The sequence below is a fragment of the Cydia splendana genome, chromosome 16 (genome assembly GCF_910591565.1).
Source record: "Cydia splendana chromosome 16, ilCydSple1.2, whole genome shotgun sequence".
Taxonomy (NCBI): domain Eukaryota; kingdom Metazoa; phylum Arthropoda; class Insecta; order Lepidoptera; family Tortricidae; genus Cydia; species Cydia splendana.
Genome location: NC_085975.1, coordinates 15,620,013 through 15,639,740, shown reverse-complemented (window position 1 = coordinate 15,639,740; position 19,728 = coordinate 15,620,013). Strand labels below are relative to the sequence as shown.

The 19,728-nt window shown below is 39.8% G+C and overlaps 1 protein-coding gene across 1 annotated transcript; it reads right to left on the bottom strand.

Moving 5' to 3' along the window:
* Window positions 1-19,697, bottom strand: LOC134798388 (BOS complex subunit ncln). The gene is made up of 10 exons (XM_063770803.1): window positions 19,434-19,697; window positions 18,301-18,488; window positions 16,522-16,708; window positions 8,972-9,102; window positions 8,504-8,716; window positions 7,644-7,868; window positions 7,063-7,215; window positions 4,759-4,852; window positions 4,109-4,238; window positions 1-522 (listed from the first exon to the last, which is right to left on the bottom strand). Exons 1-10 carry the CDS (start codon window positions 19,606-19,608, stop codon window positions 381-383), a joined length of 1,638 nt encoding a protein of 545 aa, XP_063626873.1. The 5' UTR covers window positions 19,609-19,697; the 3' UTR covers window positions 1-380.
* Window positions 19,698-19,728: the final 31 nt, after the last annotated feature.

The following is a 19,728-nucleotide window of genomic DNA, read 5'->3' as shown; positions in this document are numbered from 1 at the left end:
ACAGATGTAGTGCATAATTGTCTTCCATCGTATTTTCTCGGAAACGTTCGTATTTGTCATGCTACTTCAGTCAACTTCAGTACTTTTTGTACCGAGACTGACTGAAATAGCAAGACACGTTCGTGCATTTCCGTGAAAATACGATGGAAAATAATTATGCACTAAAGTGTCATTCTATGGAACTCGCTAATTATGTAAGCAAACCGCCATACTGAAATCATCATTCAGTGACAGTTTCAATATGGCGGTTTGTTTACATACCTAGTCAGCAAGTTCCATAAAATGACACTCTACATCTGTACTCTAGTGGTGAATTTCGGTTAGTTCCAGTGTGGTGCGCCATACAATCAACAAATCTTTGCTACAATTAATATCTTACCCTAATGTACTTTGGATTTCCCGGTGACGACCTTAGCGTACTCCTCGTAGAACCGGGGGAACAGCTGGATGGCGAAGTAGACGACGGTCAGGTACGCGATGATGGCCAGAGTTAGGATCAGGTCGAATACCGCTGGTTTTACACTGGAACAAACGTGACATAGTTGATACATGACGAAATATGTGACGTCGCACGTGTAAAGGTACCTTATGGCGGTTGGCGTCTACGCTGTTATTAACGCCGTTCCAATATTATTGCGGCGCTATGCGACGTAAGCGCCAGCCGCCATAAGGTACCTTTACCCGTGGGACGTCACATATGTCTATTAAAGAGATAGAGTATATAGAGACGGATTGTCAAAGTAAATTATGTAGCCACTGTAAATTTACTGCCATCTTTCGACAGATGATAAAACTGTTATTATTATTATTATTTATTTTCATAAGACACAGTACATATGTTTTACATTGAAATAGGACTGCCAAACTGCAAAACAGTTTGATGGCAGTTAGTAAAGCTCTTGATATACATGTTTGTGTCAGTTAAATATTTATAAACATGCTGTATTATTTTAACTTAATAACTAAGCATGCAAATTTAAATCTAGTTATTCTATTATAGGCCTTCAGGGCCAGCAAAGACGGGTCCACTTTTATATGTTTCCATAATAAGTTGACCCCTCTCTACTGTTCCTGTGGGCAAATATCTATTAAATATTTCTTAACACTTGTTCTAAAGGTATGTGGGCTTATCTCTTTAGCAAATAGTTTTTCTGGAAGTGCATTAAATATTTTAGGTACCAAATATTGAAACGTCCGCTCTCCATAGTAATTAATGGGAGTAAAATTTTCTAAGAATAGTTTAGGTTTTCTTCTTGTCACTTTATCTTTATTCTGTGTTTTACATGGAAATGACTTTGTACTATAATTATGAGATGCTACAAATAACTTAAATTTTTCATTTACGGGTAGAATATTACACAATCTAAACAGCTGATCATAATCTTTGTTACAAGTTTTTTTCTGTTTAGGATTAACTAATAATTTTAAATACCGAATCTGTAGCTTTCTAATCATATCTAGTTGTGTTTTAAATGTACGACCATATGCTATTAATCCATAATCTATGTGTGATTCCACTAGGGCAAAGTAAAGTGTTCGCATGGTTTTACGATTTACATATTTTTTAAGTTGTTGGAAAGTTACGTAAATATATCTCAATTTGTTACATAATGCTTGTACTTGTAATTTCCAGTTAAATGTCCTGTCTATTATTAACCCTAAATATTTATATGATTCAACAAACTCAATTATGTTACAGTTACAGTTGTCTTTTAGTTTATGTAAGCAGTCGTATGTGTGCCCTATAATATTATAATGTTTACATTTTTTCTGATAATGTGTAGACGATATGTGCATAGCTTTTGTTTTAGACATATTTATAATGATACCGTTGTCATGTGACCATTTTATTATGTTTTCTAAATCCGATTGTATGCACTGTTCTATTTTTTGCTGATCTTTGTCTGCGTAAAATATACACATATCGTCTGCATACATATACATACTACAATTTTCTACTATACTACCAATACTGTTTACGTGCATTATATAGCCTATTGGCCCATATACAGAACCGGTTGGCACGCCGCCTGTTATCAGCGCTTCGTCGCCGCGCACCTTTAAGATCTCAGTTATCATTTTGCGGTTAGTTAGGTATTGTTTAAACCAGTCGTTAACCAAGCCGCGAATGCCACACTCGAACATAGCTTTTAAAAGCACACTGTGTTCGAGTGTGTCAAAAGCTTTTTTAAAATCAATAAAAATGGCAACTACGTGATTTTTTTCGTTTAACTTATGACATATATCGTCTGAAAATTGCGCTAATGCTGTAGCAGTACTTTTATGTTTCCTAAAGCCGTGCTGATTTATTGATAGTATGTTATATTGTTCTAGATACTCCGTTATTTGCGTGAGGATAGTTTTTTCGACAATTTTATTTATAACAGATAATATCGCAATTGGCCTGTAATTAGAGTAATTCATATGACAACCGCTTTTGTATATAGGTCTAATGATCGAGTATTTTAAGTCATCCGGGTACGATGACCCTTCGACACGCAAGTTAATGAATCTAGCTAGAATTGGGCTAATTTTTTCCTTGACAAATTTAATATCTTGCACTCTAATCTCATCGTATCCGCGCGACTTTTCCATTGACAGGCAATCTATGATTTTCTCTATTTCTTTATGTGATATTTTTTTAAATCTAAAGGATAGTGTACAGTCATTGACATACTCAGCCCTGTTCAAAAAAGTTACATCGCATTGGTGCTTAATATTTTCTATTTCTTGTGTGAAGGTTTTAGTGAAATTATTACATATCGAATATATATCATTGTTTCTGCCCAAATATTGTATTATTGTTTTATCTATGTTATTGGATTTTTTACCTATCCATGTGTTTATGTTTTCCCATATTTTTCTAAAGTCCTTTTTACAGTCTATTATTGTTTTTTGCCTATAACTATTTCTAGCCACTTCTATTTTCTTATTTACTTTATTTCTGAAACGAGTGTATTGCAATCGACAGGTATTGGATTTTGGGGTCGATTTCCATTTCCTAAACAACTCATCACGTCTTTCTATTAGGGACAACAATTCTTTAGTGACCCATGGCTGTGTATGTCTTTTGTTAGATATTTTTACATTAATTTTACAGCTATCATATATTTCACTAAATATTTTACGGATAGTTTCATATAATGATAATGGACAGTTAATATCTAAGAGTCCGTCCCACTCAACTTGACTAAGTTTTTGCCTCACTAACTTGTTATTAATCACTGAACGTACCTCGTTACTTGCGTTACCTCCGCCCGCACAGCTGTCTCTTTGTTTATCCTCGTACACTAATAAACCGGTTAAATAGTGATCTGAAATCTTTCCCGCCGCTAGTACGAACGATGAGTGGCGATAGGTATTGAAGCGAGTCCACACGTGATCCAGGCATGACGCGGTCAGCTGTTGTCCATATACCTCTTCTCTCGTAACTTCTTCGTACACACACAATAAACCATACCTACTCATTACGTCTTTGTACTCTAGGACTTGTTGTTGCAATCCATTGCATAAGTTTATATTTATATCGCCGGCGTAAATAACATTCATCTGTGTTGGTATGTTCCTTATTAAATCTCCAGTTATTTGAAGGAATTTCTGTTTACTTGCGCTTGGCGGTCTATATATGGCTATAAGGTATATAGGCGTTTCACCATAAATGTTTCCGTGCGTAATTTCACAATCAATATTTGACATAAATTTCGGCGTCCAAGTTAAGGTGTTTCGGAGGTAAACCATAACTCCTCCCCCTCTGCGTGTTTCTCTTGTATTCGGGTACATATCAAAGTTAGGTATATTATATAGGGCCGTCTCGTTTTGTCTAATGTTTGTCTCAGTTTTGTCTAATGTTATGTTAGAACGCCATTTGACTTTGATCCTTATTCTTTCACTGATATGTGTTAGCTTATTAAATATTAATATTAACGCCATCTACTCGACTAAGTATAGGCCAAAGGTATGGTGCAATCTTTTCGAGACTGACTGAGACTGGCGTTCAAAAGTGCATGGAGATGTTTCAACCATAATATTAAGGCATTACGGTCGACATCTATCCATGCACTTTTGAACGCCACTGTACCTACTGTGGCAGTCACAACTGTCAACATACCTGTACACGTAGAGCACCGCTCGTGTGGGAGAGTACAGCGTGTACTCCGGCTCACGCTTGTCCACCGCGTGCACGCTCACTGTCACGTCCAAGTACCGTGATAACGCGCGCTCTAATGCGCCTGTCACACCTGTCAATATAATATGTAATACATCTTCAATTTGAAATCAACCTTATCAACAACCGACAATATTTTCTTGACCTTCCGATTTGTATTAAGGTGCAGCGGGACAATTTCGACTGCGGGATCATTTCAACTAATCGAAATAATATATCTTCCATGTTTTACATTATTAACTAGAGTGCCATATATGTCCAGATATCGAAAAATATGTGTAGTGTGTGTTGTGTGTAACTCTAGTTAATAATGTAAAACATGGAAGATAATTCGATTAGTAGAAATTACCTCGCAGTCGGAATTACCCCGCTGCACCTTAATCAAAATCAAAAACAAAGTCTTCCGCCGCGTCTGTCTGTTTGTATGTTCGTTCACGATAAATTAAAAAACTGCTGAATGTATTTTCATGCGGTTTTCACCTATCAATAGAGTGATTCTTGAGGAAGGTTTAGGTGTATAATTTGTTAACCCCTGCGAAGCTGGGGCGGGTCGCTAGTTAGTCAATAAGAGGGAAGTATACTTAGTATCCGACCTGTGCTAGGAGCGGAAGTGGTGATGATCTGCGGTGCTCTCGATTGCGACGACAGATACTTGTACCAATGTCTCACCGACGCTTCGTCTACGTTCTGAAAATAAAACATACATTAATCCTCGAATTTATACAATCGCGAGATATAATAACATTAGACTATTTTACGGTTTAGACTCACATGTTTTCACTCAAAAAAAAATTCGAAAAATTCAAATTTATTTATTTGGTATCTAGGTGGATTTATACAAAATTTTGTGGTGGATACCTCCAATGTTAAGTATAGCAATACTTGTGTTAGGAGGTACCGCTCCTTCCAAACGGAGTGGTTATAATTTGGTACATAGTTGTTATTTTTACAATAACTATAACTATACCTATAGCTAATATATATAAGTATTTTATTTTATAATTTTATTGTGATTTTACAATTTAATATTCCGATATTTATAATAAATTATACATACAGGGAAAAATATTCTTTAAGTTAGTTTGTTATAATTACAAATTCATAATTTAAATTACAATCAAGAATTAATTCGTATGTAAACTTTATCCTAATACTATTTTACTAACTCTAGTCTTAACTAGGGTGTAAGTTTGTGTGTGTAGAGAGACACATGTGCGTGCGTGTGTGTGTGTGTGTGTGTGTGTGTGTGTGTGTGTGTGTGTGTGTGTGTGTGTGTGTGTGTGTGTGTGTGTGTGTGTTTGTGTGTGCGTATATTTATCATTTAAGGCATTAAGTCTTAAGAAGCATTTCAGTCTCATCATAGGTAAGTGTCAGTAACCATTCTGTGATTTTTCTTTTACAATTTACCCGTTGCATTGGATAGATGTTGAGAGCTTTGTTAATTTTATTATACATCTGTGATGATATTGCATTAAATTGTCTTTTTGCGAATAAAGATTTTGTTGGCCATTTAGGGGCTACTGCGTGACTACGCCTGCGATTTAATAGGGATGGATTAAAATTTAGTGTCTTATGCAGTTTAAGTACAGTGAGAAGCACATATAATTTCCTCATGCTCAGGATATCACTCTTTTTATATAAATCACTAGTTGGGTATTTTCTAGGGAGTTTATGCATGACCTTAAGCAAAGACCTCTGTCCTCTCTCAACCTGCAAGAATTTTGTTTTTGTAGCTCCACCCCAGGCGACAATACAATAGCTCATCACTGACTGCGCAAGTGCATTGTATAATTGTTCCAGCAATTTTTTGTAGACGTGCGATGCGAGCGCACGGGCAGTTGCCGCGATGTTAGACACCAGGTTGTGTAGGGCGGGCTCTGAGGGTGTGTCGAGTTACTGTTCACTATAGTTATAGTTTATGAACCACTGACCAGAGCGTCGTCATACAGCGCGGCGTCCCCAGTGAGGTTGTAGACGTGCGATGCGAGCGCGCGGGCAGTTGCCGCGATGTTAGACACCAGGCTGTGTAGGGCGGGCTCTGAGGGTGTGTCGAGTTACTGTTCACTATAGTTATAGTTTATGAACCACTGACCAGAGCGTCGTCATACAGCGCGGCGTCCCCAGTGAGGTTGTAGACGTGCGATGCGAGCGCGCGAGCAGTTGCTGCGATGTTAGACACCAGGCTGTGTAGGGCGGGCTCTGAGGGTGTGTCGAGTTACTGTTCACTATAGTTATAGTTTATGAACCACTGACCAGAGCGTCGTCATACAGCGCGGCGTCCCCAGTGAGGTTGTAGACGTGCGATGCGAGCGCGCGGGCAGTTGCCGCGATGTTAGACACCAGGCTGTGTAGGGCGGGCTCTGAGGGTGTGTCGAGTTACTGTTCACTATAGTTATAGTTTATGAACCACTGACCAGAGCGTCGTCATACAGCGCGGCGTCCCCAGTGAGGTTGTAGACGTGCGATGCGAGCGCGCGGGCAGTTGCCGCGATGTTAGACACCAGGTTGTGTAGGGCGGGCTCTGAGGGTGTGTCGAGTTACTGTTCACTATAGTTATAGTTTATGAACCACTGACCAGAGCGTCGTCATACAGCGCGGCGTCCCCAGTGAGGTTGTAGACGTGCGATGCGAGCGCGCGGGCAGTTGCCGCGATGTTAGACACCAGGCTGTGTAGGGCGGGCTCTGAGGGTGTGTCGAGTTACTGTTCACTATAGTTATAGTTTATGAACCACTGACCAGAGCGTCGTCATACAGCGCGGCGTCCCCAGTGAGGTTGTAGACGTGCGATGCGAGCGCGCGGGCAGTTGCCGCGATGTTAGACACCAGGTTGTGTAGGGCGGGCTCTGAGGGTGTGTCGAGTTACTGTTCACTATAGTTATAGTTTATGAACCACTGACCAGAGCGTCGTCATACAGCGCGGCGTCCCCAGTGAGGTTGTAGACGTGCGATGCGAGCGCGCGAGCAGTTGCTGCGATGTTAGACACCAGGTTGTGTAGGGCGGGTTCTGAGGGTGTGTCCAGTACTGTGCTGCGCGCTGGCTCTTTGTGGGTCTGGTGAAGATATAAGGTTATTTAATTAATAAAATGCTATTTTGTGGGTAAAGTACAAAAAAAAAAATTATACCACATCAGTGGCAAATAAGCATACGGCCCGCCTGGCGGTAAGCAGTCACCGTAGCCTGTGGACGCTTGCAACTCCAGAGGTGTTACATGCGCGTTGCCGACTTTTTAAAAACCTGTACACTCCTATTTTTAAATTATAATTAAACAAGGAATATGGAAAAAAATATTTTTGTTTGATATATTGACCGGATTACTCAAGAATCTTTCCGACATAGTCATCGGTATCACTACCTCACACGCACACCTTCAATTCATAGACATTTTAGGTAACATTCACTTTTCAACCTTCATCCAGAATATAAAAAAAAAAATCCAAATACATAGTAGGGAAAACTCTCTGAAAAATTTAAACTAACCTGTAAGCTACTTAACGTGAAAGCGGTCATCCTCCTGATACTGAATCTCTCATGGGGCCAAGCCAACAGCTCATCAGCCAAGTTAATCTTCTTATGCGTGACCGGGGCTCCGAGCTTGGTCTGCAGCGAGTGCGCCGCGCCGCCGGCCTTCGGGGGCTTCGACACGTGCATCGTGAGGCTCGGAGATGAAGAGATGGAGTCCACGCACATGGCGAACGATACGTCCTGGGGAAAAAAGGGTAATTATTGAATTACAATATACAATAGTAAATAATCGTGCGTCATTTGCGGCAATTAAATCAAATATATAAAAAAACGAAGGGAGTCATTTTCAGAACTTTTCCGAGATTTTGTTTGACAATAATATTCAAATCCCTTCATCGAGAAAAACATTTTCATTGACTTTTGGCCTTTCTAGTAATATTCTTCATTGTGAGGAATAAGGTTTACATACCTGCAGTAGCGAAGCGTCAGTAGAATCCAGCTGTTCTTCCAACCACTTCTTGGTAGCTACATAGTTCAGAGCATGTCCGGCTGAAGTTAGTACGAAGAGCAGAGATGGCGCGTCACGTACGGCCGGCGAAGCGTACGGTCGAGAGAATATATTTACAACAACACATTCTGTACCTTGTTGCTAGCTTAGTAAGGTTTACATACCTGTAGCAACGAAGCGTCAGAAGCATCCAGCTGTTCTTCCAACCACTTCTTAGTAGCGACATAGTTCAGTGCATGTCCGGCTGAAGATAGTACGAAGAGCAAAGATGGCGCGCCGCGTACGGCCGGCGACGCGTACAGTCGGCAGAATATACTTACAACAACACATTATGAACCTTGTTACAAAGGTAGTAAGATTTACATACCTGTAGCAGCGAAGCATCGGTAGAATCCAGCTGTTCTTCCAACCACTTCTTAGTAGCCACATAGTTCAGAGCATGTCCGGCTGAAGATAGTACGAAGAGCAAAGATGGCGCGCCGCGTACGGCCGGCGACGCGTACAGTCGGGAGAATATGCGGGCCAGTTCTAGTACCGCTACGGCACCTGAGGCGTTGGAGTCGGCCCCTACGGACAGCTCCTGGAATAGATAACTTTGTCAAGAGGATGGTAGAATATAGTCAAAGTGAAAATAGATCGTACAAGACTTAGATCACGTAAATTAAAGCTTTATATTAAAATTTGTCCATAAAATCATGACATGAGCAGTTTTTGTTATGGACAGATTTCGATTTTTCTGATTTTTTCTTTCGTACAAAAAACTGAATTTATTCTATAAAAAAATCCCAAAAATCCCATGTGTTATATAAAATAAATGAGAGTATTTGTTACTTACGGGCACCAAACCTGAGGAATCATAGTGTGCTGAAATGATGATGGTCTGTGCGGATCCGGAGCGGCCAACCAGCTTCCCGTGAAGAGTTACTGGTTTGGAGTCTAGCTTCGCCGGCACCGGGGCTGACACCACTGGGAAAACAAACATTATCAAAATGTTTTTATTGTTCTTAACATCTTCAATAGTTCAAAAGTGGAGGTTATCGATTCGGTTGAATCTTAATTTTATTTAGTGATCCGTTACAGTTTTTAGTTTTCACGTAATGGTCGTCACGTACGTAACGTCAAGTTACATAGGAATAAATTCACACATGCTTAATTGAATAACCCTTTGCTATCCTGACCTACCACATCAATTTATCTTAACCCTTTTCCAGACCGTACAAATCTACAAGGTTTTTCCAAAAAATCCAAATTTATCTCAATTAATCCTGCTCGATGATTTATTTAATTTCATTTGAAGACTAGTCACATTTTCCGAAAGTCCAATCTAATTTTGAACCTTAAATCCGATTGCTAAGGTTGAAATTCCATTAGCGCATGTGGTCAATAAATCATACTATGGCTGGAAAAACCTTACACCTTACCATCTTGGTTATGTCTTGCTTACGGGGAATGGTAGTTAAGAGCGCTATTACATTTCGGCGTTGAGCGAGTTTAGGTATTTTACGCGCTGCGGCAGGCCGTGCGAGCTCAGTACGCCGATCCCTTCTACCACACTCGCACTACAATGATGGATTAAACATTCTTGATCCTTCGCGAAGCATATTGAAATCAACCATAACAACACTAACTGTACTTAACTTTTAAAGTTCTAAAACTGTTATTTGGTAAGTACGAAAATACTAAATGCAGTGCAAAAGTATATAGGGGCTGTTCATAAATTACGTCATCTATTTTTGACGATTTTTGACCCCCCCCCCCCCCCCCCCCACCCCTCAAATCATCCAAAAATCAAGCTTCGGATGAATCTGTTTCCTCCTACGTCATGTTACCATCATCCGATGTCCAGACCCCCCCCCCCCCCCCACTCCTCCCATTTGAAACGACGTAATTTATGAATAGCCCCATACTTGTACTTATGAAGGTATATTACTCGAAAGAAATTATAGGTACCTACTCGCTTATTTACATGTTTCGTCATTGCATTTGGTACCTATAGGTTGTAAAGTTTGTATCAACGAGGGTTTAAAAACGAACTGGTACTGAGGATCTGATGATGATTAAGGTGGTCACGGATACCAATCAACCATGTAGTAACATGATTAGGCTCGTTTGATTCGTCTCAACAAGATCTTTGACACTGAAGATACACAGGGTCTGATGGTGGAGCTGGAAGGTGGCCACGGGTACCAGTCTATCATGTAACTAAACAACTTCGTGTTTGGGCTCGTTTGATTCGTCTCAACAAGATCTTTGACACAAGACAGTACTCAGGGTCTGATGATGGAGCTGGAAGGTACCATTACCAATCAACCATGCAACTAAACCACATCGTGTTTAGGATCGTTTGATTCGTCTCAACAAGATCTTTGACACTAGGTGATACTCAGAGTCTGATAATGGAGCTGGAAGGTGGTCACCGGTACCAATCAACCATGCAACTAAACCACTTCGTGTTTAGGCTCGTTTTATTCGTTTCAACAAGATCTTTGACACAAGATAGTACTCAAGGTCTGATGTTGGAGCCGGAAGGTGGTCACCGGTACCAATCAACCATGCAACTAAACCATTTCGTGTTTAGGCACGTTTTATTCATCTCAACAAGATCTTTGACACAAGGTAGTACTCACCCTAATAGCATTTTCTTGTAGGGATTTTGTTGGGCCTTTGTTTACGTATTAGTTGGGCAACCGTTATATTTGGCCGTACGATTTGCTGGAGGGCCCTCGACAAAGGCCCTCCCGAAGATTCCCAACAGAGGGCCATAAGAGTAATTTTTTCGTTGGGCCTATATAAATAAATCATACAATTATTCAACGGTGGTGGTTTTGGTTGGGCCGTGGTTGGGCCTATACACATTTGTTTGATGGTTGGTTAATTGTTACATTTGGCCGTACGATTTGCTGGAGGGCCCTCGTCAAAGGCCCTCCCGAAGATTCCCAACAGAGGGCCATTAGAGTAATTTTTTCGTTGGGCCTATTTAAATAAATCATACAATTATTCAACGGTGGTGGTTTTGGTTGGGCCGTGGTTGGGCCTATACACATTTGTTTGATGGTTGGTTAATTGTTACATTTGGCCGTATGGCTTGCTGTAGGGCCAACTGCATAAAAATAAAAAAGGGCAATTTTTTCGTTGTGCTTCTGTTTGCAAATTCAACAATTACCCAACGGCAAGTCAGGTAGGTCGGTAGGTAGTCGTGCACCAGGTTGAAGGCCCAACACAGCTTGTCCCACAAAGGGCCAACATTGTAACTTTAACGTTGGGCCTTGTGTAGGATTCTTACAATACTACCGTAGGTAAATAGTTGTGTAATTTATAGTGTGCCTACAGTCTAATTATGTAATGGGCTTTTGTTTACGAGTCCTACAGTTACCCTACGTTAAGTAAGTGGTTGTGTAATACGACGTTGGGCCTTTGCTGATAAATATTACAATTACACTACGGTAGGCATTGGTTGTATCCACATGAAGGCCCTAGGCCAGGCAGCAGTTGTTGTTAATCTTCTCTGTATCGTTCCAATTTTAGTATATGTACTGCCGAAGCAAGTACACTTACTATACACTCTAATTTGTATATATACTAACCGCACTTCGAAACTTCGTAAGCGAGATTTATGTTTTTTGAGATTTGTTTTTTGGTATTTTAAATTGGAGAAAATGTTGGTAAAATACAATTTTTTAAAATTTATGTATAAATTTTATAGTTATAGCTATTAGATTTATAAGTTACTTTTAAAAAATATTATGATTATATCCGGAATAATCGAGAAAATAACTATAACTTCGATGTTTGGAGAGAGTAACGCCATCTAGTGACGCCACAAGCAAACTCAACTGGTATTGTTGGGCATCAGTACCACAGCCAATGTTGGTAAATGCGATATTTGTGCTCACTGGGCCAACGAATGTTATCGTTGTTTAGCCACCGGTACCAAAATACACAAAGGCCCATTGTTAGGCGTCAGTGCCACAGCCAATGTTGGTAAATACGATATTTGTCATCATTGGGCCATCGGATGATATCGTTGTTTAGCGAACGGTAGCAAAATACACAAAGGCCCATTGTTGGGCCTCAATGCTACAGCCAATGTTGGTAAATGCGATATTTGTCGTCATTGGGCCATCGTATGATATCGTTGATTAGCCAACGTTACCAAAATAAACAAAGGCCCATTGTTGGGCATCAGTGCCACAGTCAATGTTGGTAAATGCGATATTTGTCATCATTGGGCCACCGGATGATATCGTTCATTAGCCAACGTTACCAAAATACACAAAGGCCCATTGTTGGGCATCAATGCTACAGTCAATGTTGGTAAATGTGATATTTGTCGTCATTGGGCCATCGGATGATATCGTTGATTAGCCAACGTTACCAAAATAAACAAAGGCCCATTGTTGGTCATCAGTGCCACAGCCAATGTTGGTAAATGCGATTTTTGTCATCATTGGGCCATCGGATGATATCGTTGATTAGCCAACGTTACCAAAATACACAAAGGCCCATTGTTGGGCATCAATGCTACAGCCAATGTTGGTAAATGCGATATTTGTCGTCATTGGGCCATCGGATGATATCGTCGATTAGCCAACGTTACCAAAATAAACAAAGGCCCATTGTTGGGTATCAGTGCCACAGCCAATGTTGGTAAATGCGATATTTGTCATCATTGGGCGATCGGATATGACTAGCCAACGTTACCAAAATACACAAAGGCCCATTGTTGGGCATCCGTGCCACAGCCAATGTTGGTAAATGCGGTATTCGTCACCATTGGGCCAACGAATGTTATCGTTATTTAGCGAACGGTAGCAAAATACACAAAGGCCCATTGTTGGGCATCACTGCCACTGCCAATGTTGGTAAATGCGATATATGTCATCATTGGGCCAACGAATATTATCGTTGTTTAGCCAACGGTACCAAAATACACAAAGGCCCATTGTTGGGCATGTTGGTAAATGCGATGGTGGGCCAATACAAAATTAATGTTGGCTACGGAACGAACCTCATCCCAACGTTTTCCCTACCGTTGGCACCGTGGGCCCCAACGAAAATGCTACTAGGGCAGGATCTGATGATGGAGCGCGAAGGTGCCGATGGGTACCTGTCTATCATCATCAGCTCCATCATCAGACCCTGAGTAGTATCTTGTGTCAAATATCTTATTGCGACGAATCAAACGAGCCCAAACACGAAGTGGTTCAGTTACATGGTAGACTGGTACCCGTGGCCACAGTCCAGCTCCATCATCAGACCCTGAGTACTAACTTGTGTCAAAGATCTTGTTGCGACGAATCGAACGAAGCCAAACACGAAGTAGTTTAGTTGCATGGTTGATTGGTACCGGTGACCACCTTCCGGATCCATCATCAGACCCTCAGTACTACCTTGTGTCAAAGATCTTGTTGCGACAAATCAAACGAGCCCAAACACGAAGTGGTTCAGTTACATGGTAGACTGGTACCCGTGGCCACAGTCCAGCTCCATCATCAGACCCTGAGTACTAACTTGTGTCAAAGATCTTGTTGAGACGAATCAAACGAGCCTAAACACGAAGTGGTTTAGTTGCATGGTTGATTGGTACCCGTGACCACCTTCCGGCTCCAACATCAGACCCTGAGTACTATCTTGTGTCAAAGATCTTATAGAAACGAATAAAACGAGCCTAAACACGAAGTGGTTTAGTGGCATGGTTGATTGGTACCGGTGACCACCTGCCGGCTCCATCATCAGACCCTGAGTACTATCTTGTGTCAAAGATCTTGTTAAGACGAATCAAACGAGCCTAAACACGAAGTGGTTTAGTTGCATGGTTGATTGGTACCGGTGACCACCTTCCGGCTCCATCATCAGACCCTGAGTATTATCTTGTGCCAAAGATCTTGTTGAGACGAATCAAACGAGCCCAAACACGAAGTGGTTTAGTTGCATGGTTGATTGGTACCGGTGACCACCTTCCGGCTCCATCATCAGACCCTGAGTACTATCTTAAGTCAAAGATCTTGTTGAGACGAATAAAACGAGCCTAAACACGAAGTGGTTTAGTTGCATTGTTGATTGGTACTGGTGACCACCTTCCGGCTCCATCATCAGACCCTGAGTACTATCTTAAGTCAAAGATCTTGTTGAGCCGAATCAAACGAGCCCAAACACGAAGTGGTTTAGTTGCATGGTTGATTGGTACCGGTGACCACCTTCCGGCTCCATCATCAGACCCTGAGTACTATCTTGTGTCAAAGATCTTGTTCAGATGAATAAAACGAGCCTAAACACGAAGTGGTTTAGTTGCATGGTTGATTGATACCGGTGACCACCTTCCGGCTCCATCATCAGACCCTGAGTCAAACTATCTTGAGTCAAATAAATACATATAGAATGTCAGGTCGTTTCAAATATTTTTAATCCTGTCCGGTAGTTTATTAAACTGTACCATTATAAACTAGTGGCTCTGTGAGCTGTAGACCTCGCGAGCAGAGCTTGAAATAACATGGTGCTAAGAGCTTTAAATACACCGTGTTTTTTTTGATTTCCGTTAATTTCAAGGGTGCATTCCTGAGCTTAAATCAAGTAACTTAAGTAACAAAGACACCGATGTTCTAATTAAGTCCATTTCGGAGATAATCCATAATTTATTTTTTTACTATAAGGCCTCTACAAGCGTGTACACTTGCCTTAGGGCCGGCTTACATATTGATTAGTGTTTAGAATGAGTTCATACATTTGCTACTAAACTTAAGTACAATCTCGGTCGATTGATGTACGAAATGACATTGATATGTCACAGATTTCAATTGTTTGGTTGAGTTAAATGTAATGCCCGTGTTACAACAACGCTATATGCTACATTTAATTACTTTTTAAACAAAAAAAAAACAAAAAAGAAAACAAAAAAAATTTTTTTTTTGAAAATTAACTATGCCATTTAGTTCTTATAAACGTACTTAACTATACCCCGAAGTTAACGGAATTCAATAAAAACACGGTGTATAGTAAATTAAAGAAAAACAATACGAAATTTATGTGTAAAAAAATACAAAAAGTTATAATATCCCAGCATACAATTACTGGGGATCGAACCCAGACCCTCTGTGCAAACAGAAAAAGCGAACGTTTACAAACTGAGCCAAACAGTTCTTAGATGGGTTGACGAAATTTAGCTACTCCTTCTCAAATTAAAATTAGTTAAAATTAAATATCTAAATACCGCCTAAACCAGCGATAATTTTTTTCTGCATTTTTTGCTATTAACTCTGTAAACATGTCTCAAAAAGAAAAAAGTCTTATGATATCGATACGACTATTTGTTTAGGCGCCAGGTATCACGACTCCGCCATTTTTAAAAATTTCCAAAAACCGGATTGACAAAAAAATTTTATTTAGTCATAAAATTCGGTCACAAAATTTCACGAGAATCGGTTAAGAATTGCGACCTGTAGAGGAGAACATCCGGACATACGAAAGCAAAATGCCCGAGTCAAAACGTAGACCTTCGCTTCGCTTCGGTCAATTATAATACTATAAAAACGGTGCTAGGATCAAAGTCTCTCGTTGTGGTTTACACGCACACAGTATAGCGTTTTACACGGCGCCCGCCGCACACAATGATAAAAAACCTCGTCGTCGCCGTTGAAAATGTGCGGAGCCGACCGACACACGTCCTGCCTCTACAAGCTCTGCCGCGGCACTGAGCTGGCGCAGCGCGCGTCATCGGTAATATAGAGTAGTTTTCAAAAAATTGCCAAAAAATTATAGTAGAATTTCATAAACACTAATGTATACCAACAGTATAAGCAAACGTTGCAGATTGCTTGAGTATGAAAATGACTTCGATATTAAGTAGATTTTCGTAGGAATTGACACTTGTTTCGGAGAGAAAATCGAGTTCGTTTTACTTTGATTTTCTCTTTCTCAAAGGTATGTAGGGAAAATATAGTTTGATATGCCTAAAGTACAGGGTATTAGTAATACAAAATAGCCAGGTTTAGCAGAGTAAAATTCTCAACATTTCCAAATAAGAGCTCGCCATTCAGTGCTTCACGGGGTTTTTCGGAAACGACCATCAAAAAAAAATCATTACTAATTTAATAAGTCCTTTTTCTAATATTTACAACGATATTTATAAAGATAAGAAGACGCTTTTACTGGAACACGTACTCATTGTTTCTAATAATGAGCGCAAAGTCCTGAATTTCGTCGACTAGTATCATCAATTTTGCATTATTTCGACTTTTCTTGTAAGAGCGCTCTTAATAGACCAAACAAACAGTAATTTTTAACCCACGATGCAGAAAAAGAGGTGTTATCTGAGATATAGAAACACAGCTTACAGCTCAAATAGCTTTGGTCTGATTAACCAGTAACAAACTATTAAGCAAATCTTACCAATCTGGTACCCGTTAGACGACACAGTATTCAGCATAGCCTCGAGCGCCGTGCCGGACTTGTCGTCAGTTATGAAGCTGTGCTGCAGGTCTCGCAAGATGTCCTCGAACGCCGGAGACCATTCAGCGAAGTAGACGGGCGCGCTGATCTCGTCCTGCACCATCGCCATTTCTAGGAGCTGGATGTGCTGATGAGAAGAAAAACAATGTTGATGACGCGACACAGACATGACGCGATGAGAGACAACTGAATAGTGTTTGTGAACTACCAATAAACAGTGAAACTTAGTGTTAGTGAACTACCAATAAACAGTGAAACTTAGTGTTAGTGAACTACCAATAAACAGTGATTAGTGAAACTTACAATTAGTTTTAGTGAACTATCTCGAGGGGAAAGCATGTAGTGTATTTAAATATGAGGGTACTTCAGCAAAACTAGTCTGGATTTGTCAGGTACGCAATTAGATGTGCTCTCCCGAATTTAGGAAATAATATCACGATACAATAATTTATAAAATATTATATATTGTATATATAACTCTTTGACTGGCTAACTACCACCATAGGAATGTCCATTTAAAGTTTATTTAATGGACAGAATGTTAAAATCCCAACATCTCTAATGTATGCCACTTAGTCCATCTAAGTTTTCCATGGACTTGAACAGAAGAAGATGAAAGTGTCATTATAAACATCATATTTTCATAGAAATTAGGCTTTCATTCATTCATTTATTCCTTTATAAAACATAGTTTTACATGTCAATTACAAACCATATTTACAACTATTTACATCTAAATTACATAACATAACACATCATTATATTTAATATTACTAATATTAGGTATAAGGTATGTTACATTTTCAAATTATAAATGTTGGGTACAAGGTAGTGGCATCCTTGAACAATTCACGAGCGGGGTGATCCCAGGAGACGCCACGCATGCAACAAACTGCCCGCTTTTGAAGTCTGAATATTCTGTCGCGCTTTAATGATAACATGGCCACACTTCTGTTATTACAAATGCCATGCAGAGTTAGCTTGGTCCAACTCTAGGGATACCTGAAACTCCTTTCTTTTTTTTTTTTTTTAATCCTTTTTTTTTTAGGGGTTTTGTCACGCAGTGACAATGTCACCCCCGTAATGAGATCTAATAGTAAAAGCCTTTCTTAAAAGTCTCTTAGTCACTACATAGTATAAAACCAAGTCGCTTCCCGCTGTCAGTCTGTCCAAAAAGAATAGATAGTATAGAGGGGTCCTGTCATTGTCAATTTTGTAGTCACGGTACATTTACTGCCATCTATCGACACACGATTAAAACTTAAAATAAAATTGAAAATGTATAAAATAATCAAAATATGTTTACGGATAAATGTTTCTTAATTTTTATTGTTCCATACTGACCCATGTTCTTTCACTGATATGTGTTAAAATTGTTAAATACCAAACGGTGTCGTTAACGCCATCTAGCCGAGAATAGGCCAAAGGTAATGGCGCCATCTATTCGAGAATGACTTTTCCTTGGCCGTCCGAGGCACGTTTTTTTCTTAGACTTTATTTATCTTATACGGAGTTATATATATCTCTGGTCTGTCCCTATGTGTGCTTAGATCTTTAAAACTACGCAACGGATTTTGATGCGGTTTTTTTAATAGATTGAGTTATGTAAGAGGAAGGTTTATGAAGGTATAATTTGTTAACCCGTGTGAAGCCAGGGCGGGTCGCTAGTTAAAAACAAAACTGAATCCATGTAAGAGTTTCTTAGAACTATACAAGTACCTCTTTTTGCTCGGCACTGAGCACTGTATCATTCTTAGGCAGCACCAGCAGGAGTGCACCGGCCTTGTTCCTAATCTCCAGGAACTGCTCAATGCTGACATCTTGGATCCGAGCCACCACACAGTGGCGGGATGTGCTCCATGATGTCAACGAGCGGCCTTCTAAGTTGAAACTGGCACTGCGGCAGCCTGGACCAAAACATATTATACAGTAAACTCTATGTAGCGACACTCAAGGGACCGGACGTTTGTTGACACTATAGAGAGTTTTTGGTTATATAACTTCAATGTGGCAAATTCCGTCATAGGGACTATTCCGTCCACGAGCATATATTTCTTTGATTTGCAATTGTAGGAAAAAAAAACCATTTGCTTTTTATTGTTAAAACTAAAAGCAATTGCTGCTTTGTTGATGAAATTATCAATTTTGTTTGTAGTTCAAGAAAAACGCTAGTGGACGGAATAGCCCCTATGACGGAATTAGCCACATTGACCTTAATATGAAAGTAAAGCAACTATAGCCAATAATTGTTGACATTATAGGGAGTGAATCGTTATATCAAGTGACATTATATGGAGTTTACACTGTATGATCAATGTGATATTGTGGCAGGTTGTTCATCATTATCATTCCAGATGATTGTTGCAGCATCGGGTAGGACCAGGCTGAATGTTATAGGGAGTTGATCCCAAGATCTGGTAAAGACACTGGTGAATAATTAGCCACATAACTTTATAACATGTGAAAGTGAAGGTAAGTGTGTGAGAAAAAGGTGCCTTAGTGTTAAAAAGGACATGAGAAATTACAAATAGTAATTGTTCTATGTTTATTGTTGTATTAGAGTAACGCAATTTAATTTTTTTACAGAATTAATGAACAGTATAATTACTATATTCATCACAACATCCACAATAAAAAAAATTGATATGACTAGGTCAACATAAGAGAACTCTCCTAAGTAGCTCAATAAAATCACTGTCTATTATCTAAGGCACCATCTCGCCCAATGATAAGATACCAATTGTCTTAATAACTATTTGTATAAGACGAAAGTTAGCAGCCGAAATTATAACCTAAAAATGTCATCGATTTTGCATTTATAAATTAAACATGCACTTCCACGCTGTACTTACCGTGGGGAATCGTATGCAAGTCGTATTGCTGCATCCTGTACACCGAAAATTCGTGAGAAGCAGCAACCGGGTTCACTGGGGACATGATGATAAAAATAGGGAGCGCTACAAGCAAATAGTAAGGCAGATAGCCTTTAAATATCTCCGTCAGGCCGTCAGCTTCGTCGAGCCACATTTTGGCGACTAATTTAGGTCCCTCGTAATGATATTAACGTTAAATATTGAACAATAATTAGATACTAATCCTATTAGAAACCCTACGTGTGATAAAGTCGGTCAGTGACATGACAATGAC